Source organism: Protopterus annectens, chromosome 5.part1 (genome assembly GCF_019279795.1).
Source record: "Protopterus annectens isolate FY-2018-M chromosome 5.part1, PAN1.0, whole genome shotgun sequence".
NCBI classification, from domain to species: domain Eukaryota; kingdom Metazoa; phylum Chordata; order Ceratodontiformes; family Protopteridae; genus Protopterus; species Protopterus annectens.
Window position 1 is genome coordinate 625559758 of NC_056736.1, and position 21512 is coordinate 625581269.

Consider the following 21512-nt stretch of genomic DNA (forward strand, 5'->3'; position numbering starts at 1 on the left):
ATCTTGGAGTATGCACACGTGTTTCTAAACATATTTTTATGTTATTATTTTTTGTAAGTACAACCATATATATTTATATCTATGTCTGTAAATAATATTTTCAAATGAGAACCTCAACATCGATCTCCCAGACTTGCCTCCCCCTGCAAGACCCATGGCACACGTGTTCTTTGGTTTGCACTGTTAGGGAGATTTGATATTTGACATTTTTCTTTTAACTTTTCATATACTTTATTGAAAAACACATCAACCACATTACATCATAAACAAAATAATTTTTTTCTGTACATGTTCTGCAGAAACAAAAAGTATTAGAAATCTCATGCCGCCTATAGAGCACACTACATCAGTGTTTATCATAAAGATACATTAAAATCTACTCATAAAAGTTTAAAAGAAAAATAATACATGGAAGAGATATTTGAGATTTTTTGATATTGTAGCCTTCAATCTTTTGGTCCTTCGATATTATGGTTTCTGGATTTCAATTTTTAAGCTTTTGTATTTTGACATTTTCACAATAAACATATAAATAAGGACTTCCAAGATGGCTGCACACTGATTAACTTCAGCTCTCCCAGTGTGAAAAAAGAAAGTGAAAGATAAGGGCCAGGAACTCTGCCACTTTTAACAAATTCAATTACCAGCTACTAAGTAAACTTACATTACCTGAATGTCAGCTTAGAAGAAACTTAGGAAGCCTAAAAGAAAAACTAAAAAGAGAAAACACAGACTGGGAAGAATCCTACAGCAGTTTAGCAAAAAGAAGTTCAAGCTCTGGCTTTGGTGTAAGACATGATAATCTATAGGGGAAAAAAAGGTCAAATGTGCTCAGAGCTGTTTAAAATAAACAAAATATTGAAGGAAGAGTATATCAACTCAAATAACAAAAGGTTGGAAAAATGGAAGAAGCTTTAAACTTTCAAATATTCAGGTGAATTGATAAAACTGCAAAAATCAGAGGTCAAAATGAAGACAAGGCTATCTGAATATGAGACGGCACAAGAAGAGATGTTTCAGAAAATGGTGCAATTAGAGGACAGAGCTTCCACGGAGGTTTTCTGTTCTTCCAGAAAAACTGGAACAAACAGACTATATCAATTTTATAAAAGCACAAATAAGGAACTGGAATGGTATTTCACAGCAGAATGTGTTAATTTAAAGGGCACATTGTATGTATGCCCCAAACCTGGCCATGAGAAAGTAACCAAGATCTATATTAGTAAAGGTACAATCCTACCAGCTTAAAGATTTGATTCTGGCAAAAATAAGGGCAAAGTATTAAAAGTTGGAGAAAGTAGAGTGTTTGTGGAAAAAGATTACTCACTGTACACCAGACAAAAGAGAAGCAAATTCTCAGCAATTGGGATGTCAAGAGGCAGGTGTGAGATTCAAGTTGCTATATCCAGCTGTCTTCAGAATATGTTTTTGCTGGAGAATCAAAGTAATTTTTCTTTTGATACAGAACAGGCCAAGGATGAAATACAAAAGTTTGTGCAGCAAAAAGTTAACCATCAAACAGATGGGGACTCTGCTTCTCATTCTCCTGATAATAAAGCTCATAGAGAGACTTTTCCAGTGAAACCTTTTCCAATATTCCAAAGGAAAATGCCTGAGAGACAGGAAAAAATACTGGAGTTTACTAGAAGAATTGGGAGTACCTTAGAATTGAACCGGAGTCTGGAGTTGGGAGATGGAGATGAACAGGAAGAAGACCACAGACAGAAATTAGTGAATAAATGTGAGATTATAAACCAGCAATCACATTTGTGAAATATGGCTGCATAAGAAAAAGTGGAAAGAATGGACTTTTGTTGACTTTGTTAAACTTGTAAGGGTCTGAGAGGCATTTGCCTTGCTTTATGTCATTAATGTTTGGAAGGACACAAACGGGAGGAGAAGAAGGAGAAACAGGTAACTGTAACTAAAACAGGTTCTGTTCTTAACAGTATTTCCATAAAACTTTCCATGATATGAATTACATGTTGTATGTGGGGCATGTTCAGTTATTCTTGTATGTGATAAAGATGATGGAGTAAACAAATGCATTTTCTCATTTTTTTTCTTCATTCTTATTTTTTGGTATTAACAAACGTTGGCATCACAATGCAAAAAGAGAAAAAAAGGCTGGACAAAAGCATGATTAATAGGCTGTAATCCTGTTTTTTTTGTTGTTGAGTTGGGGGATGGGATATACAAGTACACAGATCTGAATATATGTAGAGCTGTTGTGTTTTATCTTAGTTTTGCAGAGCTAAATGTCTGGATTAAAACCCTTGGATTATCTATTTAATTATCCTTTTATTTTAGAATTCTTTATTCATTTGCATCTGAAAATGGATTCCTTAAATAAGTATGCCACTGATAATTTGCTAAAGCACAAATATCTTGTACAGTGTACTAAATGCTATGTATATTTAAAGGTAGCACCTAATAACTGCTGATCTGTGTTCCTCATATCAAAAGTTGGATGATTTACTTACCATCATTAGCAGTAAATCTAGACTTACTGATGATGATTGCACTTGTGCAATTGGCACGGCTTGGAGAACTGTAGTTACATACATTAGTGACTGGACTGATAAATAATGTTAGGCAAAGAGAAAATAGAAAACATCTAGAAAAGGAAGTGTCTATTGTCAGTAAAGATCACTGAACCACTACTGAACAAGACAATACCGTTAACAGCATTTGAAATTCTGAATGCAAGTATTCAGCAATCTGACGATTCACAACATATAGAAGAAAATGTAAAAAGAAAGTAAGGGCAATGTTCACAACAAACAGCAAGGAAAAACAAAGAAACTGATGAATGTCTATAAAACAATGAGAATACAAAAGGACACAGCTTTGTTATGCAACATACAAATTACAGGGAATGATAAAATTTTTTACCAGAAAAGCATCAGACTACAGAAAAAGGCATAATTTTTTTCCAAAAGAGAATGTAGAAAAAACAGGCAAAGGGGCAGGTGAAAAGGAAGAAATCAAAATTGAACGCGGAAGGATAGACGAACACTGCTGTAAGAAAGAAGAGGGGAAAGACAGAGGTTGACAACATGGCTCCAACTGTGGATGTACAAAGCCAGCTGGATGAGAATTGTGTAACTGAAAATGTAATAATTAATAAAAATAGTGGAATTAATAAGATTAATGGTGATGAAGACCATTCCTTTGTAACAATTGATAGACCAGATATTACTGAATTAGAACTCGAAGATTCTTCAGATATGACCAAAAATGATATTCTTGTAATTGCAGATTCAATTATTAGAGGAACTGATACATTTGCAGAGAATATAATGAACATTGAATAGTGTTATGCTTGCTACAATGTGAGAAAGGCCTTAGAATGCATTAATGTTAGAAAGTATGGATCTGTTTTTATTCGTGTTGATACAAATGATCTTATCCACAAGAACTCTCTGACTGTTAGTAGAGAACTTACAGACCCCTTTAAATAGCATAGCTTGTACAGGTATTAGCACATATTTTTCATAAATCATATATAGAAAGGAGAGTCAGGTGACTGACTGAAAAGATTTTTTTGTGTAAATACCTACTTGAAAAAATGCCCTTTTTTAAAAAAATGGAATGTGTAGGGCATCCAAGACTAATTTGGGGCATACGTGTTGAGACATGAAGGTGTGCCATTGTCAAGATCAGGGATTAGAATTTTTGCAACAGATATTTTGCAATATTTGACAAACACAAGGCAGGATTTTTGCTAGGTTGAAAATTTAGCAGTTCACATATAACATTTGATGTATCTCTGATGGTTGTTAATGCTAGGAACATTAATAATAAAGCTTTTTTACAGGAAAATTTGCTACATTCACACAAAACTGATGTTGTTATTGTTTGTGAAACATGATTAAAGAACAATGCAGGGTATAAATGTTTTTACTGTAACAGACATTCAAACAAAAAATCAGGCGGGGGTATTATGGTGGGGATTACAAATTGTTATGAGACCTGTGATTATTACATGCTTAATGATAACATCAATACTGTAGATTGTGTAACTGTGACAATAAAGACAACCCTGGTATATACAACAATTGTTGGGGTGTACAGACCACCAAAGTCAAGTGCTGATGACCTAGAGGAATTCATACATTTCTTGCATGAAACACAGGAGGGAAGAATAATAGAGAGTGGGGACCTGAATTTACCAGAAACAGAGTGGAATAATATTATTTCAACAACATTATTAAGGAGATTATTTACAACATATGCTCAGGAACAACAATTACTTCTGATTGTAAAAAAGCTAACAAGGGAATGGAACATATTAGCCATTTGTGTTCTTAAAGAAATTACTGTTAACTTCATATCAAGTTTTACCACCACTGATGTGCAGTGATCATGGGGTTATAAAGGTTAATTTGTTGCTAGATAATTTTTCCAAACTAAAATCTAAACCAATGCACAGAAGATTAATGACAGACTATAGGGAAGCAAAACAGTCACTAAGTATAACTAATTGGAATGATGCATTCAGTAGAAAAACTACAAAAAAATGTGGAAAGCTTTCTAAATCACAAGTATCTTATACAGTGTACTAAATGCTATGTATATTTAAAGGTTTAAAAGATTTGAAAGATAAATTGTTTGAATGTAAAAAATCAAAAAAAGAAACTGTTCAACATCAAGATCTGTGCATACAACTTCAGGAGGATATATTTCCATAAGAACAAGATACTTGATTAACATTAGAGACAAAAATATAAGAAATGGAAAAAAGGTCAGACTACAACTTTGAAAACCGAAATAAACAAGCTGAATAGACAAATTAAACACAGTGTGAGCCAAGATCAAGAACATTTTGAAAATAAAAATGTATATACAGATATTGAACCTAAAATAGGAAGTCATTTTATAGATCCTTAAGATATTGTAGGAGTAAAGACATACAAACTGATTGTTTGTAGATTCTAAATTTTATTCTCAGACATAACAGATTATACATACATTTACCAAATCTTAGACAAAACAGTTTGTTTCTTCAAAGGGAGTGTTAAAATATCCTAGTAATGTCCACGTAACCTCAGATACTGAAATCAAATTAAATTTCACTGAAAAAGAACTACACAATCTGGATACAAACAAAGCACAGGGAGGAGACCAAATTTATAATAATGATCTGAGAACACTTTGGCATGAACTTACAGTGCCATTATATCTGTTATTTACTATGTTGTACAAATATGGGGAGATTCCTCAAGATTAGATAGATGTACTTATTAAACTTATGAACTGAAAGGGGAGTAGGACAAAACCATAGTCATACAGACACATATGTAAAATTTCATGTTGTAGAAAAAGAATGGAGAAGGTTCTATTGGATAAATTATTGCCAGAATGGGAAAGGTTGGGACTTGAAACCATGTATGAGCAGTCATATGTTGAAAATGGACATATTGCCACTTATACCCCACTACTATTCCATCAAGTCTAGGCTGATAGAACATCTACCAATAACTGGATCTGCCCCTGCTCCTTGCCATCCTAGTACTCTTTTGTATTGCCTTCTCCACTCTTAATAGACTTTCTCTTGATGCATCCTACTTCCCTTCCTGCTTTACCTACTTTCTAGCCTTACCTCTCTCTAATTCCTTAACACTCTAATGTCCTTTCTTTGTATTCTTACACTAACCTTTCTCTATTCCAGAATCTGAATGAAATTTACTATCTAGTTCTCCTGCCAGAAAAAGTATATGGCTTTTATGACCTATTACTTATTTTGTTATATATTATCTGTGGTGGTACAGCGGTAGCGTTGTTACCTCACAGCAAGAGGTTCTCCTGTTCGATTCTTGGCTGGAGTGCCTTCTGTATGGAGTCTGCATGTCCTCCCTGTGGTTGAGTGGCCTCCAAAAGACATGCATGAATGGGCATGCCTTCGTTAAAGGTTGGGCGTCAGGCTGGCAACTCGGCACCATAAAAATCGACTGCCAATCATTAGCGGACTGGAGGTCCGCTGTGGTGACCCCTAACCAGGAAAAGACAAACAAACAACTTATTCTGTTATATATTTTTCATGCATCATCATGTAACATGCACATTAGGAACTCTCTCCTACCTTGTATATAATGTATGGTCAACTTTATTGCTTGCCTTTAGATTTTGCTTATTTTTCTTTTATTGTTATTTCGCAAATTGTACTACTTTGTTATTATTTTAATATTTGTAACCATTTTTCAGTTTTTTTAATTCTGATTAATGTGTACTGTGGATTTTTTCTCCCCAGGCCTCGGCTGAAAATGGGCTCATACTCATTCAGACTTTCCCGGTAAACAAATGTCAACAATATAATAACAGCTAGGAATGAAAAAATGTGCTGTGATGTAATTTATATAGATTTAACTTCAGCATTTGATATAATTATACACAAAACACTGATCAATAAATTAGAACACCTAGGTATTGATGTACTCTTGATAAGATGGATAGCCACATGGCTTACAAATAAGACATGTCAAGAACTTTATAGCAATTGGGCAGGTGAAATTCAAGGTTACAGTCAATGTGTCCCACAGGGCTCTATCCTAGACCAATATTTGTTTAGAGTGTATCTTTCAGATCTATCTTTTTCATCTAAGGTGTTCTATAGTCTGTATGCAGATGACTTGAAAATGGACAAACTGATTACATGTGTTACAGATATGACATGCCTGCAAAAGAACTTGACTAAATCGATCATTTGGGCACAGGAGAATAATATGTTGATAACTACATCAAAAATAACTATATAAGATTTGTGAGGCATAAACTGAAAGGTGAATATTTAATACAGCATACAGTGATTGAATCTATACATTCATTTAAGGACCTGGGTATATGGGTAGATCCAGCTTTGAGTTTATCTAATCATATCAACCAATTTGTTAATGATAGTTATAGAACTATAGGTTGTATAAAAATATGTATAAAGTCTAGGAAATCAGAAATTATGAAGTCATTGTTTGTTACTTACATTAAACCCAAACTTGAGTATAGAATAACAGTATGGAAACCTTATAAGAAATCAAGCATGAATAAACTGGAAAGAGTACGGTGGAAATATACCAAGGACATCTATGGATGTGAAAATTTAAATTATTATTAAAGACTAAAATATCTGAACTTGTACAGTGTCTCATAAAGATATTTAAAGGAGACGCTATTCTTGTATATGGCGCATTTACAAACAACTACCTCTGGAATGTTTGGGGTTATCAAAAAGTAGTAGAGAATTATCAGGAAACCTATGTAGAAGACTTCATAGGAATGAGAAGTGCAGTAATTAGTTCTCTGAGAGAGTAGTTGATGCATGGAATAACTTACCAAATCACATTAATGCAAGTACTAGTTTAGATATTTTTAAGAACAACTTTAACACTTACTATGGGAACAGCTGCTTTGGTACACTGGCAGGCTAGTAGGGCATTATTGCCCGTGTTCGAAATATTTGTATGTATGTATATATGTAAATAATTAGATAGGGAAAGGTAATAGAATTAGAAGTGGCAAGGAAGACATTTGGACTGCAGTCTAGAGGCTGTCTTCCCTATCAGGAACTGACATCAGAGTACAGGCAAAGAGAAAGACAGAGAGGAATCCTAAGTGAAAGACCTGCTCTGGGAGAGTTTTTAGTTGAATCTATAACAGAAGCTGTTGTTAAAAATGCAACATGGTCATATAAAATACTTCACAATAATTATAGGAATCAATCAGAGCAGGTTAGAAAATATTGGAAAGAGAGAGTGGAAAAGCAATTCACAAAGAAACAATGGGAGGGCATATGTATGGCTCCCAAATATACAACAAAGTCTAGAACATTTAGAATTTGTGCTATGTTTGCATAGCTAATTTTATACTTCAAGCAGACTCCAAAGAATTTTTCCTCAGGTAAATGGCAAATGTTGGAGGTGTGATGGGTAAGAAAGAAATAACTGGGAACATATGTTCTGGGAGTGTAATGAATCGCCAGACTTTACAATTTCCCTGCAGAGTACTGTGCCAGAAATACTGGGCTAGCAAATGGATGTAACTAAGGAAATCATTTTTTTTTTGAGCTGGGATACAGGATCTGAATTGCCTAGACATATTAGGGCATTGTTAAGTTTAATTCTGGTGGCTATCAAAAAGGCAATTACTAGAAAATGGAAATCAAAGTCTAAACCAACCATACTTGAAGTAGTGAATACTGTAACAGAGATAAAAACGTTGGGAATGGTGTCTTGAGAATAAGGTAGCAGCAAATTACATAGAAATGGAAATTGAAGGAAGAATACATGCCAGAAAAATGTTTTGGAGGAGGAATGAGGTTTAAGGGAAGGCAGGAACTGACTGATCTTTGTAATGTTGGATTGATTATATTGTACAAAAGAATATATGTGATGACCAATGTTTGTAACTGTGAACAAATTAATATGGTTTGTTTTCTTCAATATAACTGTAACTTTGCCTGTGTCACAAGCGATAATTCAATAAAGGTGTTCAAAAAATATAACGAACATATAAATGTATATCTGTGGTTTTGAACAACACTCAGAATATCAACCAAAATTCACCATAACACAGTTCACTGAGACTCCAAAATAGGTCTTAACACAGGTCTAGCAGGGAGAAAAGTCCATACTTTGGAGTTCTTTTTTTGGTGAAAAAACAGGTGTCAACATGTTTTAGTCGACATTCCGTGCATAGACCAAAACCTATTCAGTAAAACTTACTGCAATCACACACGCACACACACACACACACACACACACACACACACACACACACACACACACACACACACACACATACACACACACACACATTACAAACCGCGGCTATTTTCTTTAATTTTTTTTTTAGTTTTTCTCCCTCTTCTGTGTAACCCTTGTCTAAGTTCAGTTTGTTTTACAGAAACCTAAACACTATCATTTATATGCTGTCTCACTTGGATACAATATTCACCACTCTGAACTGTTGCAGATACACTCTCATCTGCCTGTTTTATATCAGTGTTCATATATTCTGGAAGTTCTTTTACTCAAACTGTAACTGTAATTGTCAAGCCACATTTATTTCATATACATTTTGGAACAGGAGAAGCAGATGAGGTACAAATGAGGATAAAGGTGATATGAGTTTGCACACACACACATCTTCAAGCATTGGACATAGACATTTCATTAAAGCAAAGTTTCAAATTTACCTTTCCCAAGTTCAAAAATACCCTTAAATTTCACCCAAAATATGCTGGTGAAAAGAAAAAAAAATGTTTTCAAATTCCTAAGTGTAAAGGATTACAGTAAGCTTAGAGCCGAAGAGCCATCATGCAGGTGAGCCAAATCATAATAAGGCTATACTAATTCTTCTGCATAGTGGATCATTTGTATTAATGCCACACATGAATTTATGGTTACCCATTCAGTCATGGAGGCTTGTTTTAAATGTTTTCAGAGAAGTACTCCACTTACTAAGTTGAAGGAGTCTATTCCAGTGGTCACGGATGAGATGAGTAAATATCCCATCAAGTCAGCAGGTGTTCTTTAATACATGTATTGAAATATCACTTAAAACATTGGCAAACATGCATTTATGTAAAAGAAAACAAACCATATTAACATGTTCACAGTTAACAAACATTATACATCACATATATTCTTTTGTATAACAATCATCAATCGGATATTACTTAAATTTCTCAATTCCTGCCTTCCCTTAAATTTCACTCCTCCAAACTTTGCTGGCCAGTCAGAATAAAACTTTCTCCAATCTTTAAATGGTCTGACCATTTCAGCATTCAGTCCATGTGGTGCTTACCCTGTCTGTGAATAAGCTTCCAAGGTTTTAATCTTTTTAGAAGCCATTATTTTGCATAAAAAGCTTTGCTAGCATTAGGTATCGACTTTGGGCCTTCTCCTCCAAACCTCATGCATTAAATTCATTTTGGATGTCCATCTTACAGTTCTATGTAATACTAGAATTGAAATGAAGAACACCTTCATCAACAATCTTTGCTGACACTGTATGTACAAGATTAAATTCTGCAGAAAAATTAACCAGGCTCCCCATAATATTTTACAAGGTTTTAACTATCCATCTCCCCTGTACAGAAAATAAAGTTAAATACACTAACAGTATTACGTAGTGAAATATTAACACTGCATGTCCCAATAGGATTAAAAAAATACATGCTCCAGCTTTGCATTGGTAGCCTGTAACTAATACATAAATTAGGTAAAGGTTCTGGCCCATCTTCAGTTTTGTTCCTTGCTGATAATGCGCATATGAACTTCATTTAAGTTTGGACAAACTTATTAAAATGAAATTAGAAACAAAAGTGATCCATGTAAAGCAATATTCTTGGTCCTCCACTGACCATCAAGCCTACCCTCCACTCCCCGGCTGCTCTGCTGGTATGTTATTTCCTCCTTGATGAGGGGGGCAATGGCTCATTTGTTCCCTGGGATGATAGTTGCACATACAAAGAGCTGTGCTATCATTCTCAACTGGGATCAAGGTTTTCTCTGAACCTTGACTCTCTGTTCATGCCTGTTACCTTCCAAGGAATGGCCTGCAATTGGCCTTTGCAAGGCATGTCATGCCTCAGAGTTACATGATCAAATAGATCTACCCTCCCCCTTTTAGACAAGATCTCCATGTGATCCCTAGACTACATAGGGGATTCTACTGCAGACAGTGCTCCCAAAAGTACATGCCCCTATCCTCCCCAAAGAGAGGTAGGCAGGCTTATACCATCTGATCTATCTTCTCCTAGTGTTAGCTCCAACAGGTGCTTGAGCCTTTACTCAAACTCAGGTCATCTGCATCATACTCATGTTTCTATTCCTTTGGGTCAAGAAAGCTTATACTGTAATTTAGGTAGTAGAATGTTCCAGTGACTGAGATGTCACCAAATAAGACTTGCCAGAATGAACCAGCCCAAAACAACGGGTTCCTTGGGCAGCGTTTGAAAGGTGTCATATGTGAATAGATCATGCTGTCATTGCATAATGCTACGTCTGACGGGTTCAGTGCAAAGAAAAAGCATGACATTTGAAAAGACCTGATCCCAACTTTGTATACTTACCCTATAAATACAGTGATCTCAGAGTGAGAATATAAAGTCAATAGGTTTCAAAGGAAAAAGCCCCTTTAGAGGTACATATTAGCTTGCCCACCTGAAACTGTGTTGTATATTACATTTTTTTTACTTGTCACTTTATACCTGAAATGTTTATGCAGATAGCGCATTTTCCATTTTGTACATTACAGTGACAGCAGGTACCTCACTGGGGCTGCCATTTCTTCTCTTTGTAGCTCTGTGTTACAATCATATTTTACAACTTGAGTTTTTGCCCCATCCTTGATCTTGTTTGTGGGTTACAGGCAGTAGTACTAAAACTATGAACTCTATATTAAGTAGAAAAGTAAAGAATAAAAGCATTTATTCTCTTTCACTATTCTACAAACTCACCTCTTTCAAAGTTGCAAAAAGGCGCCCTCCGTTAAACAAGTTCCAAAAGTTGACAGAACCTGTGAACAACATCAGAAGCATTTATTTATATACAAGTTGTTAACTAGGGATCAAAGCACAGTTTCAGGTAAGACTTACAAGGCTACTAATGTCCTTATAAATGCCTGCATACCATTGTTAATCAGAATGACAAACTGGAAGCAGAAAATGTTTAATGAAATACAACTCATTTTAAAAGAAAATGCAGTAATGCCATATACAACAACATATACGGCTAGCAAACAGACAGGAGATAATAGAGGTATTACTTCAAAATAAACTGCTTTATTGGGTAATGTGGTTGGATAACAATTTCTGTAAAATTAGTGTCTGAAATGTGTTGTTGTACCTGAAGAAGTTCCGTTGTAATGTGGTACAAAATCACCAACTATTTACTGTTGGCATTTCTCTTTGGTTACTTTTTTTTTTTTGGTTTGTCTTATACTGTGGAGTCCTAGTGTTTTTGGTTTTCAATCAAATATTTATATAAATGAAAATACTGACATATTTTCAGTTGGAAACATTATACATCACATATCATCTTCTATACAGTCATTGTCAATTGAACATTACATAGCTCATTCAGTTCCTGCTTTCCTTTAAACCTCATTCCACCTCCAAAAAATATTTTGCATGTATTGTTCCTACAATTCCCATTTTCCTATGTAATTTACTCCTGCCATTTTCTAAAGATCCCACTTCCAATTCCTTTATCTCTATTTATGTATTTACTCCTTCTAGTATGGTTAGTTTATTCTTTGATTTCCATTTTCTAGTAATTGCTTTTTTAGCGGCCACCAGCATTAAACTCAGCAAGGCCTTACTATGTCTAGGAAATTCTGATTCCGTATCAAAGGTCAAAAAAATAATTTCCTTTGTTACATCAATTTGTGCACCCAAAGTATCCTTCTGGGACTTTTTAAAGCCAGTCAGCTCCCTACAGTCCTGAAACATATGTTCCCAATTACCTCTTTCTTCCTCCAACATTTGAAATTCACCTGAGGAAAACTCCATGGAGTCTCCTTGGGGTATAAAATACCTATGCAAATACTTCCAAGTGAAAATTCCTAAATCTTCTAGATTTTGTTGCATTTTGGGAGCCATACATATATCCTTCCATCTTTTCTTTGTAAATTGTTTATCCAGTCTCTCTCCTCAATCCTTCTTAACCTAATCTGATTGATTCCTATAGTTATCATGCAGTATATTTTATATTCTCGACTATTATTCATTTTTAACTACAGCTTCTTTTCTAGATTCAACTAAAAACTCTACCAGAGCAGGTCTCTCACGTAGGATCCCCTATTCCTTTCTCTTTGTCTACACTTTGTTTTTATCAGGTTCAAAATAGTACCATCTGCAAATAAAGCCAACTTTTCTTGATTACCATGCCAATTATATCATTGAATTTCTGAGTCCCTTATTTTCTTTGCCAAATGTTTTAAATATAGTGCAAATAACAAATGGGAAGGAGGACACCCCTGCCTGGTTCCTCTGTTCAAACAGAACGTATCAGAAAGGAAGCACCCCCAGTTTAATTTCCTCCTCAGATCCCTAATATCTTCTGCTAATTAATGTTATTATTGTGTCAGGGAATAAATGCTTCCATTGCCCTAATCATAAAATCTCAGCTTACTCTGTTGAATGCTTTCTTTGCATCAAGAGCCACCAACAACAGTGGTATTTTTTTATATTCTGCTTCCCTCTGGATTATCATTATTCTATTAATATTGTTAAATGTTTGCCTCCCCTCCACAAAACTGCAGTAATCAATATCTATCAATTTTGGCATCACCTTTGCTATTCTTTTAGCCATTATAGTTGGTTTACAGTTGAAATGGGCCTATATGAAGTTGCATCGGATGGGTCTTTACCATTTTTGGGTATTACAGCCACACAGCTTTCTTCCAGGATATTGGTGCTTCTCTTCCTTTAAAAATTCTGTTAAACAAAACCTTCCAGATCTTTATAATTTTATTCTGTCCTACCTTCCAAACTTCCACCGGAATATCGTCTATTCCTGGAGACTTTCCTGTAGAATGGCTATACATCACCATTTTTATTTGCTTGTTTGTTTGACATTTGTTTAGGCCGACTGGGTGGTACCCATTTTCAGCGGAGGCTGAGGAAGAAAAGCTCCAGATACAATTAGCATTTTACATTAGCTTACACAAGCTTATTACAGAGCAACAATGAATATTTTCACATACAAGAAAGAATATACAATAAGAATATACAATAATGGATGGACATCATTTTTACATATATTAGATGAAACATACTTGCACACTAATTACAGACATTAGATATTAGTGATTTTATATATATATATATATATATATATATATATATATATATATATATATATATATATACACATACATGAGACAAGTGGTCTTTACAATTATATGATTCGGGTCAGTATGATTCTGCTTGACTGTTAAATAATTTTTGTTTATTATAATGTACTTAGTAAACATATGTTATAGTACAAGGTTGAGAGAGGAGGGGAATTACAGGAGAGGGAATGTAGGAGATAGAAACTTATGTGTTTATTAATAAAGTGTGGGGTACGGGAAGAAGCAAAAGGGAGAAAGAAAAACTAGGGGACTGTATAGTGACAATAGCAGTGTAAGGTACAGGCAAGAAATTATCAACTGAACAAAATATAATAGCAGGATGGAGGGTAATACTGTTACAGTTACAAATTAAGGAGCTATTTGATTAACCTGGTGTAGGACATGAGCAGAGCAATGTATTTTTTTGATATTTTTAAGAAAGTGTGTGAAGGATTTGAGGGATGTGCTTATAGATATGGACATAGTTTTCCATATTTTAGCTATGGGGTTAGTATACAGAGAATACCCTGCTGATTTAGTTGGTTTATGAATAGTGAGTTGAACTTGGTTATTTGATCGCAGGGGCTGTGCAGGGGATTGTTTTTGTAGTATAGAATTTAAGGCTGGGCTGGTGGCTGGGTATTGAATTATTTTATGTGTGGTGATTAACTGAATATATTTTAGGTAGCTGGGTAGTTCTAGCCAGTTATGTGTTTTTAATGCAGTACAGTGGTGGATACGGCAGTGAGAATTTGATGCAAATCTGACTATTCTATTGTAACATTGTTATGAAGTTTTTGAGTAAGTGAGATTTGAAGATTAACGAAGACGGGGGCTCCATAAAGAAGAGAAGGCAGAAGATAACTATTTGCAAGGGCATATTTGGATATGGAGGTGAAGTTTCTATCTCTGTAGGGTAAACCTAGTTTTTGGTGTGTTTTTTGATGGCATTTTGAATGTGTAAAACAAATTTAAGGTTGACGTCTATTGTCATATCTAATAGTTTTGTATTGGTTACCACTTCTATAGTGGTTTATTGACAGAGTACATTTTAAAGTTGAGACATATATTTAGGAGAGAAAAGTAAAAATTTGGTTTTCTCTGGGTTAAGCAGGAGTTGGGAGTTTTGTAACCATTTTTCAGTGGCAGTGAAGGATTCTGGTGTAATCTGGTTGAGGTGTGTACAGTTGTTGGAAGTATATCTTCCACCTGTTTGCTAAAGCTGTTCTAAGCTGCAGAGAGACTGACCTACTGCCTGCTGTGATAGTGGGAAAAGTGGATTAAGTACCTTGTTTTTGCTTTTTACTGCTTATTTTTGCTAATTGCACTATTCCGAGCATTTTTTTATTAACTTTGCTACTTATTTTAAACTGTTTTTTAATTCTGATACTGTTTGCACTTTAATTGATCATTTTTAAGTGTTTTTCAACTGTTTAATTGCTGAGGGCTACACACTCAAGTGCACTAGCCTTTTCACTGCCACAAAAGTGTTTGTATTACTGTATCTGTTCTAATTTTCAAACAAAACCCCCCAAAAAACAAACAAAAAATCCTATCTCTCTACTCGTTTCCTGCCTTTCTATAACCAGTAGAGTTTTAGAGTAGAGTAGTTTTCAGATTTTGCTGAATTCTGGGCTGTTTTGTAGTTTCTCTGTTGCCCAGAGCTTACTAAGATAGAAGGAAGCTTCTCTGTTCATCAGTGAGAGTGGTGGGCTTTGAGCAGCCTATCTGTTGCTGCAGGAGTGGTTTCAGCTCAGAATATGTAGTTTTACTGGCCATTTTGGGCTATTTCTATCCCTTTCATCTTTCTGTTTAAAAATCCATGTTTGCGCAGTTTTTGCATTTGTATTACCTCAGCAAGAGCTTGCCTGGGTGTCCTGCAGAGTTCTACAGCAGCAGAAGGAGAAAAGAGAGACTTTGAGTGGATTAAGTACCCTGCTTTTCCTTTTTACTGCTTATTTTCACTAACTGCACTATTCTGAGTTTTTTATTATTAACTTTGCTACTTATTTTGGACTGTTTTTTAATTCTGATACTGTTTGCACTTTAATTGATTGTTTTTAAGTTTTTAAACTTTAAATGCCGAGGGCTACACACTCAAGTGTGCTAGCCATTTTACTGCCTCAAAAGGGTTCTAATTTTCAAAAAAAAAAAAATCCTCTCTCTCTACTCATTTCCTGCATTTCTATAACCAGTAGAGTCTGGTTTTCAGATTTTGCTGAATTCTGGGCTGTTTTGTAGTTTCTGTGTTGCCCAGACCTTACTAAGATAAAGGGAAGCTTCTCTGTTCCTGCAGAGTTCTACAGCAGCAGAAGGTGAAAAGAGAGACTTTGAGTGGATTAAGTACCTTGTTTTTCCTTTTTACTACTTATTTTCACTAACCGCACTATTCCGTGCATTTTTTTATTAACTTTGCTACTTATTTTGAAAAGTTTTTTAATTCTGATACTGTTTGTACTTTAATTGATATTTTTAAGTGTTTTTCAACTGTTTAATTGCTGAGGGCTACACACTCAAGTGCGCTAGCCATTTTACTGCCTCAAAAGTGTTTGTATTACTATATCTGTTCTAATTTAAAAAAAAAATACTATCTCTCTACTCGTTTCCCACCTTTCTATAACCAGTAGAGTCTGGTTTTCAGATTTTGCTGAATTCTGGGCTGTTTTGTAGTTTCTGTGTTGCCCAGATGTTACTAAGATAGAGAGAAGCTTCTCTCTTCATCAGTGAGAGTGGTGAGCTTTGAGAAGGCTATCTGCTGCTAGAGGTGTGGTTTCAGCTCAGAATCTGTAGCTTTACTGGCCATTTTGGGCTATTTCTATCCCTTTCATCTTTCTGTTTAAAAACTCATATTTGCATGTTATTTGCACTTGTATTACCTCAGCAGAAGCCTGCTTGGGTGTCCTGTAGTGTTCTATAGCAGCAGAAGGAGAAAAGAGAGACTTTGAGTGGATTAAGTACCTTGTTTATTAACTTTGCTATTTATTTTGAACTGATTTTTAATTCTGATACTGTTTTGCACTTTAATTGATTGTTTGTGTTTTCAACTGTTTAATTGTTGAGGCTACACACTCAAGGTTCTAATTTAAAAAAAAAAAAAAATCCTATCTCTCTACTTGTTTCCCACCTTTCTATAAAAAGTAGAGTCCGTTTTTCAGACTTTGCTGAATTCTGGGCTGTTTTGTATTTTCTGTGGTTCAGTGAGAGTGGTGAACTTTGAGCAGCCTATCTGTTGCTGGAGGAGTGGTTTCAGCTCAGAATCTGTAGTTTTATTGGCCACTTTGGGCTATTTCTATCTCTTTCATCTTTCAGTTAAGAAACCCGTGTTTGCTCTGTTTTTAGAACTATCCAGTTTTCTATTTTTAGCACTCAAATCTGTTTCTTTGTGCTCAGCACTTGTCCAAAACTTCATCAGTGAGAGTGGTGAGCTTTGAGAAGGCTATCTGCTGCTAGAGGTGTGGTTTCAGCTCAGAATCTGTAGCTTTATTGGCCATTTTGGGCTATTTCTATCCCTTTCATCTTTCTGTTTAAAATCTCATGTTTGCGTGTTATTTGCACTTGTATTACCTCAGCAGAAGCCTGCTTGGGTGTCCTGTAGTGTTCTATAGCAGCAGAAGGAGAAAAGAGAGACTTTGAGTGGATTAAGTACCTTGTTTTCCCTTTTTACTGCTTATTTTCACTAACCGCACTATTTAGAGCGTTTTGTTATTAACTTTGCTATTTATTTTGAACTGATTTTTAATTCTGATACTGTTTTGCACTTTAATTGATTGTTTTTAAGTGTTTTTCAACTGTTTAATTGCTGAGGGCTACACACTCAAGTGCGCTAGCCATTTTACTGCCTCAAAAGTGTATTACTGTATCTGTTCTAATTTAAAAAAAAAAAACAAAGACACAAAAAAAAAATCCTATCTCTCTACTTGTTTCCCACCTTTCTATAACCAGTAGAGTCCGGTTTTCAGACTTTGCTGAATTCTGGGCTGTTTTGTATTTTCTGTGTTGCCCAGACCTTACTAAGATAGAGGGAAACTTCTCTGTTCATCAGTGAGAGTGGTGAGCTTTGAGCAGCCTATCTGTTGCTGGAGGAGTGGTTTCAGCTCAGAATCTGTAGTTTTATTGGCCACTTTGGGCTATTTCTATCTCTTTCATCTTTCAGTTAAGAAACCCGTGTTTGCTCTGTTTTGCACCCCACGCAGTGCCACTTAACTACAGTTAAACTATTCCCAGTGCCAGAAAGTCTGCTCTTCAGATTTTCCCTTAGAACTATCCAGTTTTCTATTTTTAGCACTCAAAACTGTTTCTTTGTGCTCAGCACTTGTCCAAAACTTGTTGCAAGCACTAAATAATCTACAAATTACTGCAGCACTTAACTATCCTCACTTATCAAGAGGAAAATAGTTTTTAGTACTTAAATTAATAAGCACTAACCAGGCATGTCTAAGGGTCAGCTCCCGGTGTTTTCTCCTGTCCACCTGATGAATCTGGGCATCTTGGGGCAATGTAGCAATTGCTTCATGCACACTGACAACCCTCTCCTCCTAACACCCAACACTACAACCTGTGAGAGATGCACTTATGCAGCCAAACTGGAAGCCAAGCTCTGTCCAGCCAAGACTGAACTAGACAGTCAAGAGGATAAGGTAAACACCACACTGCACTCAACATATAGTCCTTCAAAACCTGCACCACCCAAACCCACACATAGTAACACAAAACACGCACCTACATTCATGGAGCACTCAATAAAAATATGCCCAAACAACAGAGACCTCCAAAGGTGAAATGCAAGTAACCATCACCAACACTACCCTAATGACACATAGCTCACAAAATCAGTATGCCACTCAACCTCAGCCCATAAGGCAAAACAATGTATCCACACATTAGTCATAGGCGACTCTATAGTCAGCTACACTGACATCCCTCTCACCAAGCTAAACAAGGAGAAAGTTACTGTCAGCTGCCTGTATGGTGCCAGGATCTGCCATATAATGCACACACTCATGTCACTCCACAACAAGTACACATATGACTCTGTCATAGTCCATGTTGGAGTGAATGACCTGAGATGTACCTCCCTGGACTACATGAAAAGAGACATGGAGGAGCTCTCTGACCATGTGCCCCAGGCAGGTATGACACTCGCCCTGAGTAGCATCCTGCCATTGCCCAGAATGATACCACAGTACAAGGACAAAATGATTGACTTCAACAATTGGCTAAGCTTCTAGTGTCATTCTAAGGGGGTCCAGTATCTGTCTGTCTGGGACAACATGATCAACAGGCCACTATGCTTTGTATGCTTTGCCAGAGATGGACTGCACCTGTCACCTCTGGGATTCCGGATACTGGCTAAGGCTCTTGCCGCCCCTATAGTGTCTTTTTTAGGTAAGGCTGAAACATCAAACGCACTACCATAGTAGATACAAAAAAGCGAAATCTAAGGGTAATGCTACTCAATGCTAGAAGTCTAAACCTCAAAATGCACTCACTCGAGGCACTCCTTAAGATGGAGAACATCGACATCTCTGCAGTGATAGGGACCTGGTTTAAGGCTCCAGAGAGCACCCCTGCATTACCAGGCTACAATTCTTACCACACCTTTTGGCCACCTAACCTAGAGCGAAACACTAAAGGATGAGGTATGTCCGTATTCATAAAGGATATCCACTCCTCCAGGCTAGTTGCTCAACATAATGCATCTGAAATTAACACTGGATAAGACGACAATTCAGGTTGTAGCTTGTTACAGATCCCCTGCCTTGCCCCAGGACACCCACTCCATGTTTCTCGATATACTGGATAATATTAAGGTACAGCCCAATACTCTAATATTGGGAGATTTTAACTACCCCACCATCAACTGAGAAAACTACTCATGTGCTTACTCATTTGCTCAACATTTTCTGGAATTTATCAATTCCAACAACCTGGATCAGCTTGTCCATACCTCCACCAGGGGCAGCAACATCCTGGACCTGGTCATTACCAATATGGGTAACAGATGCTCCATCCCAAAGGTCAACTCCTCACTGGTTAGTTCTGACCACAAGCTAATCACCCTAGACATCCATATCCTGACCCCCCCCATTAAGGAAACCACCATAAAAAACTTCTCCAAAGCCAACTTCATGCTTCTTAAGACAGAAGTGGCTAACTTCATGACACCCATACAGATGGAAAATAGAGGAACAACTGCTGAATCATATACAAATGCACTGTATAAGCACATACACATGTGCATAGACCATGCCATCCCCAACAGAACCAAGACGCTATCCTCCAAAAAAAGGAAGCCAATCTGGTGGTCCCCTGCCATAAACAAACTCTACAACAGAAGGAAGAAAATGCTGAAAAAAATAGTAAAATCCCACAATTGCAGAACTCCATGGTCAGCCTCAGTATGAAGCTGAGATCCCTCAAAAATCCTCCAAAGCTAGTTATGAAAATAAAATCACCATGGATTCTAAAGACAACCACAAAGCTTTCTACAGCTATGTCAAGAATCTCAATGGCAACACTCAGATCTGCTCTGAGCTAGAGCACAATTGCACTAGATTTACTGAACCAACTGATATTGCCAACATCCTGGCAGACAGGTTCAGTGCAAACTTTACCCCCCCCCACTTCCCCAAAGGGCTCATCTCCATACTGAAAGATTGCAAAGCCCCTGTAATCATGGATGCACAAGTAAAGACTGCACTCTCCAAAGCTGAGAACACAGCATCCATGGGACCAGACAACATCCCAGGCTGTGTTCTGCATGAACTACAGAACGAACTGGCACCCCACTTAAGTACCATGTTAACCATAGCCTCACTTCAGGCTTTGGGGGTATGGAATGGTGCACAGTGATGGTTATCCCACTCCACAAAGAGGGTGCCACCACTGACCCCAGGAACTACCGCCCCATTAGCCTGATGAGCCTGGTCTGCAAGGCCATGGAACGCTTCATCCTACAGCTTATAAACAAAGACATAGGTAACCTCCAAACTCTGGACCCCACTCAGTTTGGGTTTGTAAAATGTAGATCATGCCTCCCAAACCTGATTGACTTCTTTGAAGCAGTCACCAGAGCTGTAGACGAGGGTAAGGTGGTGCACACAGCCTATCTTGACCTCGCCAAGGCTTTTGACACCATCTCCCACTCTGGTATTATAGATAAACTCACTGGACCAGGCATAAATCCCTATGTCACAAGATGGGTGGCCAACTGGCTCACTGACAGAGCCCACACAGTGAAAGTAGCCGACTCCAAATCTGACTTCAGACCAGTGATATGTGGAGTACCACAGGGTTTGGTCCTGGGTCCTCTCCTGTTCGATATCTACTTCTCAGAAGTCCAGGCTAATACAGCTGGTCTCTGGCTAACGAAGTTTGCAGACGACTGCAAACTAGGAGCCATAATAGATTTGCCTAAGGATGTGGACATTCTACAAAGAGGCCTCACAGAGACTGATGCTTGGTGTCAAAGTCATAGCCTAAAGCTCAATGCCAAGAAGTGCACTGTCATCCCTTTTGGGAAAAACATCGTACCCATGAACTACCACATAGGTGGTAGCCTACTAAACACCAAAAGTGTGATAAGAGACCTTGGGACACAGGGGACAATAGCCTCTACTTTGATAATCACGTCACCACAGTAGTCGGGAAATCCTTCTACATGGCGCACCTCATCA

The 21512-nt window shown here is 36.8% G+C and overlaps 1 protein-coding gene across 1 annotated transcript in view; it reads right to left on the minus strand.

The window, feature by feature from the left end:
* LOC122803568 (WD repeat-containing protein 49-like) overlaps nucleotides 1-21512 on the minus strand; it is a 1120011-nt gene that overhangs the window by 201811 nt on the left and 896688 nt on the right. The window contains exon 24 of the mRNA XM_044073240.1: nucleotides 11459-11517. Within this exon, the coding sequence (XP_043929175.1) occupies nucleotides 11459-11517 (59 nt within the window). The remainder of the gene's footprint in view (nucleotides 1-11458; nucleotides 11518-21512) is intronic.